Here is a 13,452-nt window from a genome sequence, read left to right as displayed (position 1 = left end):
CCGGTCCCGGTTCGTGTCCCCCCGGTATTTTCACCGCTGGGCCCTGTGGAGCCGCCTCCGGGGAGCCCCGGCCCTGCGGTGAGGGGGGCGCTGGGCCGGGGGCTGGGCAGCCCCGGGGCGGGTGGGACGGGCCCGGTCGGTTCTCTGAGCACAGGAGTGTGCGAAGGGTTTGCCATGAGCAGGAAAAAAACCCCAAAACCCCACCAAAAAACCCCTCCCCAAACCACCTCGTAAAATGCCGGATTTTTCATGATTTAAACAAAAAAATATGTATTTTTTTGTGGTTCCTGCAGTGCTCTCCTGAGCAGCCCCTGCCCATCCTGCTGTGCTTTTATTTCCAGGGATTTTCCAATTTGGAGGCTGTCAGGGAGCCCCTGAGCTCCTTTGGGGCTGTTAATTGGGGCTGACCTTCACTGGAGGAGCTGTCAAAACAAAAGGAGTAACTGGAGAACCTTAAGGTGCTTTCCCAGCCCCTCTGGAGCCCTTTCTTGGTGTTTATACAACACAAATACATCTGGTTGGGCACACTTAACCAGGGATTAAGTGTTGACAGGAATGGGACCTGTTTGAAGTGTTGGCCATTTCATTTTAACTCTCATCCCCTCTAATCTCCAGCAGCATAATTCCAAGGGGCTCAGTGTCACAGTTGCCTCTGGGACCTCTTGTTTCTCAACCTCCTGCCTTAGTAATTCATTAGTAGGATGAATAAAGAGGGTGTAACACTGCCCTCTCACTGCTCAGAATTATTTGTGGCTCAAAACCCATCTTTTCCCTCCCAAAAGCTGATCCTGGGATCACCAGCTCTCCCTGCACCTTCAGGAGCTGTTGTCACCCCCTCCCTGGAGCAGGTAACTGGCTTTGTGTTTCCTCAGAAATCCCCTGAGAAATGCTTTGCTCTCTCTTTAGCTCTTGGGGTGTAAATTGCTTCACAGGAAAAAAAAACAAACTTGTGTGAAGAGTTTCTGTGTGTCTGGATATGTAAAGGTGGGGTTTAAAGGGCTCCATAACCTGAAAAGGAGGAAAAACCTGCACCAAGAGCATCTTTAAAAGCATTTGAAAGCTGGCACTGCATCTTCTAAGTTTTCTGAACCCCTGGCTTTGTAACAGAGCTGGTTAACCTCTTGATTAGTGACAGGTTTGGAGGTTGCAGTGTATCCATGGAGATATTTGGGTCCATACTTCCCAATTTAAACTAGGGAACAGCTTTTTAGGAGAAACATTCTTAATTCTCTTGAGTTCTCTTGGTGGATTCTGCCTTGGCATTTGGCAAGCTGCCTTTGGCTTCCACCTGGACACGTTTCACTTCCTAATAATTTGAAAACTGCCCTCTCAGATTCCCAGCTCCCACCCACCTCTCCCTTGCTCATCACCCACATGACAGCTCTGGGAACCTCCAGTCCTGGGAAGCACTCATTTTAATCAGGAGAACTTGAGGTGGAAGCTGCTCTCACTTTGCTCACAGGGCTTGGTGAAGCTTCTTCAGCTCAACCACTTTTCCATTTGCCCTTCTGCCTACAGAGCACTCAGATTTATTTTTTTTTTCTCTCTTCCCAGGTGCTGAAGAAGTTGATAGTTTGGTTTTAGTTGTTTTCAGTGTGCAGCTTGGTTACTTGCAGGTAGTTTTATGCTGTGCTATCAGTACCCATGCAACATAACTATTTTTTTAGGCAGCCTAATGTGTTTGACTGGATCAAAGAGCAGCATTTCCCCAGGTTATTTCATTTTCTTTTTCTCTTTTCTCCAGCAATGGCAGCTTCAAGCAGCAGCAGCAGTGAGGAGGAGAGCCTTCGGGAATGTGAACTTTATGTCCAAAAACACAACATCCAGCAGCTGCTGAAGGATTGCATTGTACAGCTGTGCACAGTGAGGCCTGAAAGACCCATGGGATTCCTCAGGGAATACTTTGAGAGACTGGAGAAGGTAAAAACACAGAGTGGGAAGGGGGAGAAACCTGAATTTATGTCACTTCTTTGTGGTTTAGAGGCTGAGCTTCAGCTCGGGCCACTCTTTGCATGGGCCATTTGAAATGGTGCTTTTGGGGGAAAAAAAACCTATTTTCCTGCTAATCCTCTGTCTGCACAGGGCACTTAGGGCACAGTGTAAGCTGATGAGGAGGTTTCAGGTGTAATCCTGATCTGGTGCTTGCTCAGAGGAGCTGCTCAACAGCTTGCATGTGGCTGTGGTTAGATGATAACCATCTGGTTTGACCTTGGGCAGGCAGCAGTTTTATGGGAGTTTGGTTTCTTGTATACAGTAACTTGGGCTCAGCAGAGGAGCAGGAGGTCACTGGTTGTTATCCAGACCTGGCTGGAGTCAGAGGGAAGAATTTTCATTCCAGATCTGTAGGAGAGAGCAGTCCTGCTCTTCCCTTCCCTGGGGAGTTTGGGGCTGATGTTTTGCTTTGTTTTTCCTCAAGTTTGGTGGTGGTGTTTTTGTTGTTGGAAGCATTCTGGGATCTGGGGAGTGGAAAGCATTTTCTCATCTCACTGCTTGTATTGAAATGGTGGCTTCACATTCTTCTGAAGTGTTCATTTTGTGCAATATCTGAGCTCCCAGGGAAAGAAAATGGGAGGTTTGGAAAGCTAATGCAGAGGAGAGGTCAGACACACCAGCTGGGTTCAGAATACACCTTCAGTAAATAATGTAGCTGTGACCTTGTACAGCAGCTGTTTGCAGGTGCTGCTTTCAGTACTTGTATGTAGCAGGAATATAGTTTTGTCCCTTGAGTTTTCACGAGTCACTGGTGGCTGTTGTGAAGAAGAAAGAAATGAACATGAGAGATCATGAATGTGCACAGTGGGAATTGACTTTTAGTGGAAGTGTTCAAGGGAAATACAAGAAAATAACCAAATGCTGCAAACTCACCTGCTAAAACTCAGTGTATTTGAGGAACATTTTGCTTATTGAATGAACAATAACTCTGTTAAATATTTGGCTTTTTAGTTTTTGTTTTGAGTACATCACAGAGAATACCTGACCAGGGGACAGCTAAAAGCTTCTGCACTGCTCTGCTTGGCTTGGTGATGGAGTTTCAGCTATGGAAATTTAATGTAGAGCTCATTATTACAGCCTGCCAGATGAATCCTGAATATTGGGGCTGGCTGTCCTCTGGACTAAGGGCAAGTTTGAAATGCTGGGTGTAATACAGTTCTGGGCATACTTTGCTATATTAAAACCTGGAACTCTGAAACAGGATTGACATCAAGTTACTGTCCTCTTCCCCACCACAAACACATCCTGAATATTTTCCTATTTTCTGGGGTGTTCCTTTTGCAAATGTAGTTAGGAAGGAACTTTCAGCACTGCTTCTTTAGCTTCCGAGTGTTTTGCATTTGTATTTATTTATTTTTTTTTTAATTTGTGGAGAGCTGGTATAAATTCCATACTAATTATCCAGAAGTTGAGGCTGTTTCTGGTGTAATGACAATTACCAGATGCCAGACTGCACAGTGTAAAACATGATTCTAAAAACTGTGGGGTCTTCTCTAGTTGATAGTTACAGATCTCATAGCTTTAACATTTTTTACCTGTAATAATTTAAGTGGACTCATAGCTACTTATGTTTCAGGAGAAATAAATAGACAGTTAGTGGTTACAGACACTGAAAACTCTTTGAATTATGATTATAATTGCTTCATTAGCTGGGAGAGGAGCATAAACACTTGGATGTGATAAATAGATCCTTTAGTATTAAACTTTTTAAAGATTATGGTAGTGGTAGTGAGCCTTTGCCTCATTGAGCAGTGCTTTGATGCACAGCTCCCTAGCTAAATGCTGAAGTGTTTCTGTCTCTGAGAGTCACAAATCTCAATATTTTATATTTTATCTGATGCTGGGAAAAAAAAAAACAGTGTTCACTGAGAGAAAAATTATCCAGTTTTTCTTTAATGTTCTGTATCCAACCAAAATGTTTCTGTGCTTGGGGACATTGCCCACTTTGTGGGAGAGGGAGTTTTAAGCCCAATTCACTTTGTGGAGAGGGAGTTTAAGCCCAACCCTCACTGCAGCTCAAGCTGTTTTTCCCAACATCCCAGCTGAGCCTCCTCTCCCTAAAACCAGAGGTTAGAAACAGAGTTTGAAACACCCTCACCCCCTGCCACTTGGCAACGTAGCACTATTTTATCAATGGGCAGAGAGCAGGAAGTGAAATATCACTCTCTGGGTCAGGGCTTGCTCTTTGGCTGGCTGAGAGGTGTCAGATGTGAGCTCAGTGTCCCGGTGATCTGATGTCTCTTTTCCTCCAAGTGCTGGTGTTACACGTGCCCCCGTGCACCTCCGGAGCGTGGCAGCCAAACCAGGAGAGGCCATGGTTTGGTCAAGGACACAGGGACAAACCCAGCTCTGGGAGCTCCTGGAGAACAGATGACTCCTTGTTCTTTTAAAGCATGTCCCCAAACTCCTGGGTTTTTTTTTTGTGCTGGCAAAGTTATGGTGCAAATGCTCTGGCTCCAAGGTTGGCTGTTTGTTTGTTTGTTTTTTTAATCGGATTTTAATTGATTCAGGTGAATCTTGTGGTAAAGAATCAGATTGCTGTGTGTTAGGTTAATGACATTTGGTTGTCAGTACACTAACCTGCTACAATATCACTGCACCACAGCACAAATCATTGAAGAAAAGAAGGAAAAGGTGGAACATTTGTGCAAAGTTGATGAATTGTGGTGTGTGGAAAAAACCGTGGGTGAGCTCTAGCATCCTCCCTCCCCCTCTTTTGTGAGCAGTGTTCCTAGTGCTTTCTCCTAAAATAACTGTTTTTTTGGGTATTGAGCTGGCCCATGGCTTGACCTTGTTTCAAAAGCTTCTCCTGTCACCTGGATTTCTGAGGAATTGCTCCTCTGGCTTTCAAATCCAAGCAGGCTCAGCACCTTGCTGCTGAGGGAGGGAGCTGCAGAGTTTGCAGGATGTCTTCACTGGTGGAAAAGAGGATCAGCTCCACTTATGAAACCCTTGGTGTCACTTATTAAAAGAAACACTATTGTGCTGAGAATGTCATGAATGAGAAGCAGATCTGCCATCTGTTTGGGAAGCCTTTGATCTTGGTTGCTGCAGCCTCCTGTTTGCCTTAATGTCAGGGTAACAGTAGCCAGGAAGCTGCTTTGCCTGGGCAGCCCGAATTGGAGTATGACATAGGTTGACTTCTTTATTTTTATTTTTATTTTTTTTTCTTTCCTGGATTATGTGACACAAACATGTCTTCCTTCCTAGTGCAGGAGGAAACAAAAACAGTTGTTGAAGTTGTCTGCGGTCTCGGTTCAGACTCAGGGAGGATGAAATCTTCTCCTCTCCTCCCATGAACCCCGTGGTTAAGGGCAGAAGAAGGCGTGGGGCCATCAGTGCAGAAGTCTACACAGAAGAGGATGCTGCATCTTAGTTAGAAAGGTGCCTCAGCTTTTAAATGCTCCTAAAAATTGCATCTTGCAGTCCCAAGAGTTGAATCTAAAGCCACCTCCCCACCCCCTGTTTGAAGTAACACAGAGTTCCTGTAGGCTCCTAAGTCCTGTGATAACTGTAAAAAGGAAACCTCTGTGGGAGCTGTTTAACTGGAGGGTAGAATAAACTGTCATGCAATTAAACCATCTAAACAAGAGCTTAGACTTGTTTCCCTTTTGAAGTAAAATATACTTAGGTGGAACCTATATTTATATATTATATATAAACAAAGTGTTTCCAGTTACTTGACAGTTGCAACATAAGGAGTTACCTTTAGCCTAATGGCAGAGCAGATGGCTGTTTTCATTGGAAAACACAAATGGAACAGGGACTTGGACTCTTGCAAAAGAACCTACAAATTTAGCATGGAATGATACTTTTATTATTTGCATAAAATAATACAAGATTTGCATTTGCCTTCTGCATCAAAACAGCTGCAAACATTGACTCTGGTTTTAGATCTATAGTGCTTGAAATAAGCTGGAAAAAAAAACCCTCAGTGATTTAAGTGATTTTTTTTACCTTGATGAATGCAGAAATTTTTCTTGAAGAAATGAATGATTTCTTTTTCCTATTATAATCCCAGGTTATTCCAAAAGATTACAAGACTATGGCTGCTTTAGCAAAAGCCATTGAGAAGAATGTGCTGTTTGCCCATCTTTGAATGATAATGAGAGAAGGTAGGAATAAATCTTTGTTGGGCTGGAGGTTCAGATGCATGAATGCATGCACAGGTGGCAGATGTTCAAGCAGTTAACTATTTTTAATGTCCTTTTTTTTTCAGTGACATCTTTGATGCAATGTTCCCTGTCACATACATTGCAGGAGAGACTGTCATCCAGCAAGGCAAGTGACAATGTTACATTGATGAATAAGCTGGAGATGGTGAGCAGAATCTGGCCTACTGCTCTTCTTTCTTATTTGTATATTTATTTATGTATTTTTAAGTAAAAACACAGTCTGGGTGCAGTGCCCCTTGCTTGTTATGTTACCTGAAGCACAGCTCTTAAGTGAAGAGTGGAAGCAGTTGTAGGGAGATGTGGTTTCCTTGTGTCTATTTCCTTGTGGAAAGATTGCAATTGCTCTGGGTGGTTTCTGTAGAGCTCCTCCTGTCAGCTTATGGATCCCGGAGGGGTTTTCAGTAACCCTGGAAACGCTGCTGCTCTCCCTCACACCAGTAGGTGTCCTCCTGCACAGGGCTGGGTGTGAAATCAGCAAAATGTGACATTTCCCCCTGGAAGCTGTGCAGGTTGTGTCCCTGCCAAGCTTATTAGATTATAAGATGAAAGCTGGCAGAGATGCCAGTTCTGTGAAGCATGAGTGCTTCTGAAGCTTTACTCTCTTCTTAATGTGTGTTTGTTTTTTAATTTTTCTTCTTTAGGTGATGAAGGTGATAACTTCTATGTTGTTGATCAAGGAGAAATGGATGTAAGTATTTTTGGTAGTTCATTAATGCCATGTTCATCCTTAGCAGAAGAACAGTCTGATCTCTGTAGGTCTCTTGCACAGCTCCTTCCTTTAGCAGCTTTTCTTATAATCTTACTGATAGAAGTTTATTTTGGTTTGGAGCCTCTTTAAGAGCTGGCTGCACAGACAATGAGTTGTGTTGAGTTTCTACATGAATGATTCAGACACCAACACTTTACAAGTGCAGGGCAGAGTCTGCCTGAGTTGTGGGATGGGCTCAGAGCATGACCAAGCTTTTTATTTTCCCATCCAACTAATCCATAGCCACCTCTCTGTCAGAGGCTTTTATTGAAGTTTTACATCCTACCAAAGGGTCTCAGGAGTCTTAGATTAGCATGCCCTGTAGGAGAGAGTCCCTTTGTCAGGGAAAGGGGCTGGGGTTGGCTGTGAAGTGGTGATAAAACCTTGAAATGGTCAAATCTGTGCAGAAGTGAGAATTTCCTTTACAATAAAGGAAATATGGGGGGCAGGAGCTTTGGGTTGGCCTTCAGCCAGCTCCTAGGAGACCAGGGGCCTTGGCTTACCACCCTGAGCTGCCTTCCAGGTTTTATGTCAACAACGAGTGGGCAACCAGTGTTGGGGAGGGTGGAAAGCTTTGGAGAACTTGCCCTCATCTATGGAACTCCCCGTGCTTGCCACTGTCAAGGCAAAAGACAAATGTGAAGTTGTGGGGCATTGACAGAGACAGCTACAGAGGATCCTGATGGCAAGTATTTTCCCAGCTGATACATGGCTTATTGGACTTCAGCTGTGTGCTAGCTTGGAGTTCTGCTTTTGGTTTTGCCTGTTTCATACCCAACTCACCCTGATCGTTTGACCTTCTCTCTGCTGGAGTTCCTTTATTCCAAAATCCTGCTGGCTTTTGTTTTCAGAAGCTGATCACTCAGCATGTGTTTCTCAGGCCATGGGGAATGGTTCACTAGTGACTAAAATCATAGCAGTGCCATGTAAAGCAGGTCTAAATGTGTAATACCTCCTGGTTAGCTTGATATATATCTAATATTTGTGTATTTTGGTGAGGTTAAACATGAAGAATACATTTAAGAAACATTAAGGCTGCAATAAATGCTAAGTCCTTCATGAAGGCTGCTGAAATATTACTGAAATAATGACATTTGCAAACACATAATCCTGTGGGTTTGGGGTTTTTGAGGTGGGATGCAGTATGTCTGGTTAAACATGTTTTTGTCTAAAGTTTTTCCTTGAAGCCTCACGTAAAACATAAATAAAACCTTTGTGTTGTTCTTGTTTGTTTGTTTTTTCTTTTCAGGGGAGTACTTTGAGAAAGAGAAAGATGTATGAGGAATTCCTTAGCAAAGTATCTATATTGGGTAAGTGGGAAGATTTTTGCACTTGAAGTGGAATCAATTGTAGTGCAGCATTATAGTGGTGACAGGCTCGTGTAGGGCAGCATCCTTCTAAACAACTTCTGATTCAAACCTTGATCTGGGGTGCACAAATGTAGCCAGAAATAGGTTAGAAGACAGAGCAGGAAGTACAGCTTGTGTCTTGAAAAGATCATCAGTTAATAATACCAGTTAATGAGCTGTGAACTCTGCAGAATCTCTGGACAAGTGGGAACGCCTGACGGTGGCTGATGCCTTGGAACCAGTTCAGTTTGAGGATGGACAAAAGATTGTGGTCCAGGGAGAGCCAGGAGATGAGTTCTTCATTATCTTGGAGGTAAGTTCAAAATTAAAAGCTCAAGCACTTTTTTTTTTTAAAAAATGAATCTAAATAGACAGAGAAAAATGAAATGTATGGATGTAGGGGATTCCTAAGGAAATACAATACTGCTGGACATGCAGAAGCTTGTGTGTAGTTTTGCTATTTTTCCTATTTTTCTTGTACCATTTGTAACAAGTTTCCAGCTGAAATCAGTTCTTCTTTTTCAGAAGAGCAGAGGCCTGTTCTAGATAACGAGTCAGGTCTTTCTAGTGTTGCCTTGTCTGATTTTTTTCCATATTTTATTAGTGGTACAGTAATATTCTTTGTGTTGTGAGCAAAACCAGGAAGAAATCAGTGCTGCAGATACATAAATACCCAGGACATTATGCTTAGAGAGGGCCAGCACTCTTTGTAGAGCAATCCAGTGAACTATGCAAGGACCCTGAAGTGTATTTTAAAGACTGAGACATCGTAACAGTTTTTCTGCAAAGTAGCTGATTCCTTTGTGGAAGTAAATGCTTCAAGTGATGCTGGAAATGTTTAATTTTGGTTTAAAGGGCACAGCTGCAGTGCTACAACGTCGGTCAGAAAATGAGGAATTTGTTGAAGTGGGCAGATTGGCACCTTCTGATTATTTTGGTGAGTTATGGAGTGACAACTGTGATTATACTTTATCTGTGCTGTGGGGGTGATAGTGATGGGATAGATGTGCTTAATAACTGTTTTGGCTGACTCTTGTGGTTTCCCTCAGTGTCAGGTGAGTATCAGTCACTTGACATTCAGGGGATGTGTGTGTGTGTGTGACAGAAATGTGATTGTTCCATGGTACTTTAATTTAGAAGGGGTTTTGGTGGAGATTTGGTCAGACCCTTCAACTTGGAGCAGAGCTAACTGTGAAATTGTTGCATCTTGCTTAGGGCTGTGTCTTTGTGACTGGAGATCCCACAACCTTTCTCTCTCTCTCTCTCTCTGGGCAGTTTCTTTCACTGTGAAACCAGCCGTGTTGTGAAGGATTTTTTTCTTTATGCCTGACAGGAATTTCCTGTTCTGCACCTCTTGGCTCTCTCTCTGCTGTCACTGTGCAGAGGCCAGCCAAGTTTTGCCTTTATAACAGCTGAAAACCCAAGTGCAAATCAGGGTCTTTTCTCCTTCTGTTGAAGTTACAAGTTAACATTGTGCATAAGTTTCTTTGGCTTGAAAAAGCTCACCTCTGCTGGCAGTCTTTTTTAATATTTCCCTTGAGTTTCCTAATCCTAAATTTAATGTTTTCTCTACCATTGTGTTGAGGTGCTCCAGACCCCCAGGGGTTTAATTCTCCCTTAGAACCTACTTAATCTTTTCCAACCCTGTGTTTTGGAGGCTAGTGAGTTCAACAGTTATAACTGGGCACAGAGGAAAAGTTTTTCTCATTCCTTTTCAATGCCCCTTCTGATAATGTGGATAAATTTATTCTCTGAGGAGCACTGAGTTCTTTCCTCAGTCCTGAACATGGAGATAACCAGCACAACTGCTTCAAAAACAGCCCCCAAAGCTGCTGTGATTTCTTTCATGCATGCTGCTAGGAATATTGGGGTAGCTGTTGATAGAAAGAGGGACTTACTGAGAATTTTACTTTCAATTATGTTGTTTAGCAAGTGTAATGGGTATTTGAAACAAAGCTTCTGGCATCTTTATGCATAACTCATGAAATGGGACTTCAAGGTCTTCCACACCCCCATGGCAAAGTCAGATTCTTGATTCTGGTTGGCTGTGGGTCAAAGGCTTCTGCCTTAAGCTTTAATGTGTTTTATTTCAATCCCATCATCTCCTGGTCCTCACTTTCCTAGAAACAGCAGCATTGCACTGTAGCACACCTCACACATGAAGCAGGTAACTACTTGTTGGCTAGGAAAATGACATGGTAAGTTGAAATGTGATCTTTTCTCAAACAGAACCAATGCTGAGCTTTTCTCAGGCCTTCAGAGGGACTCAATTATAGACAGTTTTTAACCAAATAAAAGTTCTTTAAGTGGCATTTGTAGTTGCTTCTAATGGAACCACATAGATACTTGTTCCGCTCAGCGTTAAAACCTGACTTAACTTCTTCTCCATTCCTGCAGCAGCTTGAAATACAACAGGGTCATTTCACAGAGTATTTAGGTTGGAAGACACCTCCAAGATCACCCTTTGACCAACACCATAATCCAACAACCAAACCATGGCCTTAAGGACCATGTCCAAACACCTCCAGGGATGGCGACTCCACCGCTGTCCCGGCGCGGCCCTTCTGATTTCTTCAGCGATTTTGCACCCTTTTTTTTTTTGGTTTGTTTTTTTAACACTGCTCCTCTTTTCCTGTTGCCCTAGGTGAAATTGCTCTGCTGATGAACCGTCCTCGTGCTGCCACAGTTGTTGCTCGTGGCCTCTTGAAGTGTGTGAAGCTGGACCGGCCCCGCTTTGAACGCGTCCTGGGTCCCTGCTCGGATATTCTCAAGCGCAACATTCAGCAGTACAACAGTTTTGTATCACTGTCTGTCTGAAACCTCCTGCCCTCTCCTAAACATGCTTCACCAGTGCAGACTGCTTCATTACCCTTGTGCAGAGCCACATTACCACTGGCATTTGCAGCTTCCTGTCTGTTTAAAAAAAAAAAAACAAAGAAAAAGGAAAAAAAAGAAAAAAATTGCTTATCACAGCACTGTTTTTTTTTTTAATTTAGAGCATATTAGTTCTGTGCTCTCTGTCCCATTAAATCAATAGAAAAATGCTCTATGGAGATGTTTGCTGTTACAGCTTCTCTCTGTGCAGCAGTGGCCAACTGAGGCAATGCAGCCTTGCTTCAGCAAGGGAGAGAGCTCCTGGCACCATGCTAATTGCCATGCAGGAGGGAGGTGACAGAAATGGGGGAGGAAATTGGGTTGGGTTTTAGTTTTGGTTTTTTTTTTTGAAAGGTGTTTCTCTAGTTGTTGGACAAATTTTAAGGCTGTGGTCATCATCTGCTGTATTTTCTTCTCAAATGAGAACTGCCCTTGTAATTGAGTTTCCTGGGGGTTGGGGTTTTCTTTCTTTAATTTTCTGGGTACTGTAATCCTGGGTTCAATCGTGAGGCATCAGCTGCTAGGAAAGCCACAGCTGGACTTTAGCAGTGTAATTGTTCCTGTGTCTGCTGGTTTAAGATTGCTTAGTTATGTTTTTGTCAAGTGTAAATCAAAGCTTTCAAGGTTCATAGTTCTGGTGAACTACTGAATTTATTACTGAATTTGCTGACTTGCCACAACTGATTATTTTTTTTCTCCATGTTCTTTCTTCCACAATAGAGATGCCATTTAAAAACTCTTCCTGTTCAAAGTGGCAAGAACCAAATGTTACAGTAAATGCCTACCTTTGGTCTCTAGCACCTAGATTGGTGTAAGAATGGTGCAGCTGTCCAGCTGTTAGGAATGTTCAGGTATTTAGATTGGTGCAGAAACCAGAAATAGTTATTTTCCCTGTGATTCTTGCTCCCTTTGTAATCCTCAGCTGACTTTAAATGATCATTACTTCAGGTGAACCTTTCCTTTTCTAGGGAAAATAAATGCTGAGTCTTTATGGCCAGCACCAGTTGCAGGTGGTGAGGTGGCTGGTCTAAAGAGATGCCATGATTTTAGGTAGGGAATGCAAGGCAGAGAAGTCCCAACTTTCCTGCAACACTCAGTTATTTTAAGCTGTTGGGTTGTTTTTTGTTGTTTGTTTTTTAAAATCACTCAACTTATTCTTTTTAAAATAGTTTAAATACAAAAGGTGCATCTTCTTTCCTTGCTTCTGGAATTTACATGATCCATCTTTCATACTCACTCTTTTTTTTTTCCACGTTCAGTATGTTGCAGAGTCTTTAATGTGTTGCAGTCTTTACCAGCTTTATGTTCCATTATTCTGTGCACACCAATACTTCCCAAAAGTTTTTACTGAATTCCACGGTTCAATAATGGTAGGCAATGCAATTTTAAAGGTTTCCTTTAAACTGTAATTTATATAAAGTAGTGTAGGTTTGTATCTGGGAGTGACAGCAAGCAGTTTTGCATCTGTTGTGCAACTACTTCTGAGGATGGAGCCCTGATTTGTGTTTCCTTTCTGAGGTGATGTGGGTTCAAATTCAGCCTTTCTCCCAGGCACGTAGCTAATGAGAGTCTAATTAATGCAAAATAATACTGAGGGTATCAAGCCTTTACAAAAGGTTTCAGGGTATTTCTCAACCTGAAATCCCAGTAATGGGATTTAAACACTTCTGTGGTTCAAGTTCTGTATTCAGAAGATATTAAGTAGAGGATTTCTGCCAGAGTCCTTAAGAGGTGTAAGCAAATGCTACCTTCTTTGGCTTTTTTTTTTTTTAATCTTAAGTTTTGACTCTATCCAGGTTTATTCTTCATATGTGTTCTTCGTGTTACTTTAAAGCACCAAAAACTGTGTAAAGTAGTTAAAGCTCCACAAAAAAAAAAATGCACATTTTTTTTATATAAGGCTTTCTAATCAAGTTTCACTACTGCATCTTTTTAGCTTGCTGTTTACTCCCTTTTGTAGTTTTGCCTACAGGATTTTAAGAGAAATCAGCTAAGTCTGAGTTAAATATTAATCACAGTTATAGCTTTACCTTTGTGTGCAATTTCAATATGTTTGAAACCACAATTGGCATAGTTTTGCCTTAGCTAATATTCAGGGCTTTAGAAGTAATTTTTTGCTAGCCCACCTTTAGCAAACTGATGAAATCTATTGCCCTAGAAAGCTATAGTCAACCAGAGGACCATTTTTGTATTGTTACCTGACTCTATAAGTCTGATTTACTGTATGTGCTAATATATTATATTCTATTCCTTTTGTTATAGATTGTCCTAATGGCAGGTAAAGCAATAAAATGATATCAATTCTTAAATGCAA

General features: G+C 42.2%; 1 protein-coding gene across 1 annotated transcript; it reads left to right on the top strand.

Annotated features, from left to right (window-relative positions):
- Positions 1-6,227: 6,227 nt before the first annotated feature.
- Positions 6,228-13,452, top strand: LOC115599330 (cAMP-dependent protein kinase type I-alpha regulatory subunit-like). The gene is made up of 6 exons (XM_030462112.1): positions 6,228-6,273; positions 6,809-6,855; positions 8,165-8,225; positions 8,456-8,577; positions 9,120-9,201; positions 10,909-13,452. The coding sequence occupies exons 1-6, from the start codon at positions 6,228-6,230 to the stop codon at positions 11,079-11,081; spliced, it is 531 nt and encodes a 176-aa protein (XP_030317972.1). The 3' UTR covers positions 11,082-13,452.

The sequence above is a fragment of the Calypte anna genome, chromosome 18, assembly GCF_003957555.1.
Source record: "Calypte anna isolate BGI_N300 chromosome 18, bCalAnn1_v1.p, whole genome shotgun sequence".
Taxonomy (NCBI): domain Eukaryota; kingdom Metazoa; phylum Chordata; class Aves; order Apodiformes; family Trochilidae; genus Calypte; species Calypte anna.
This window is presented reverse-complemented; position numbering and strand designations above follow the sequence as displayed.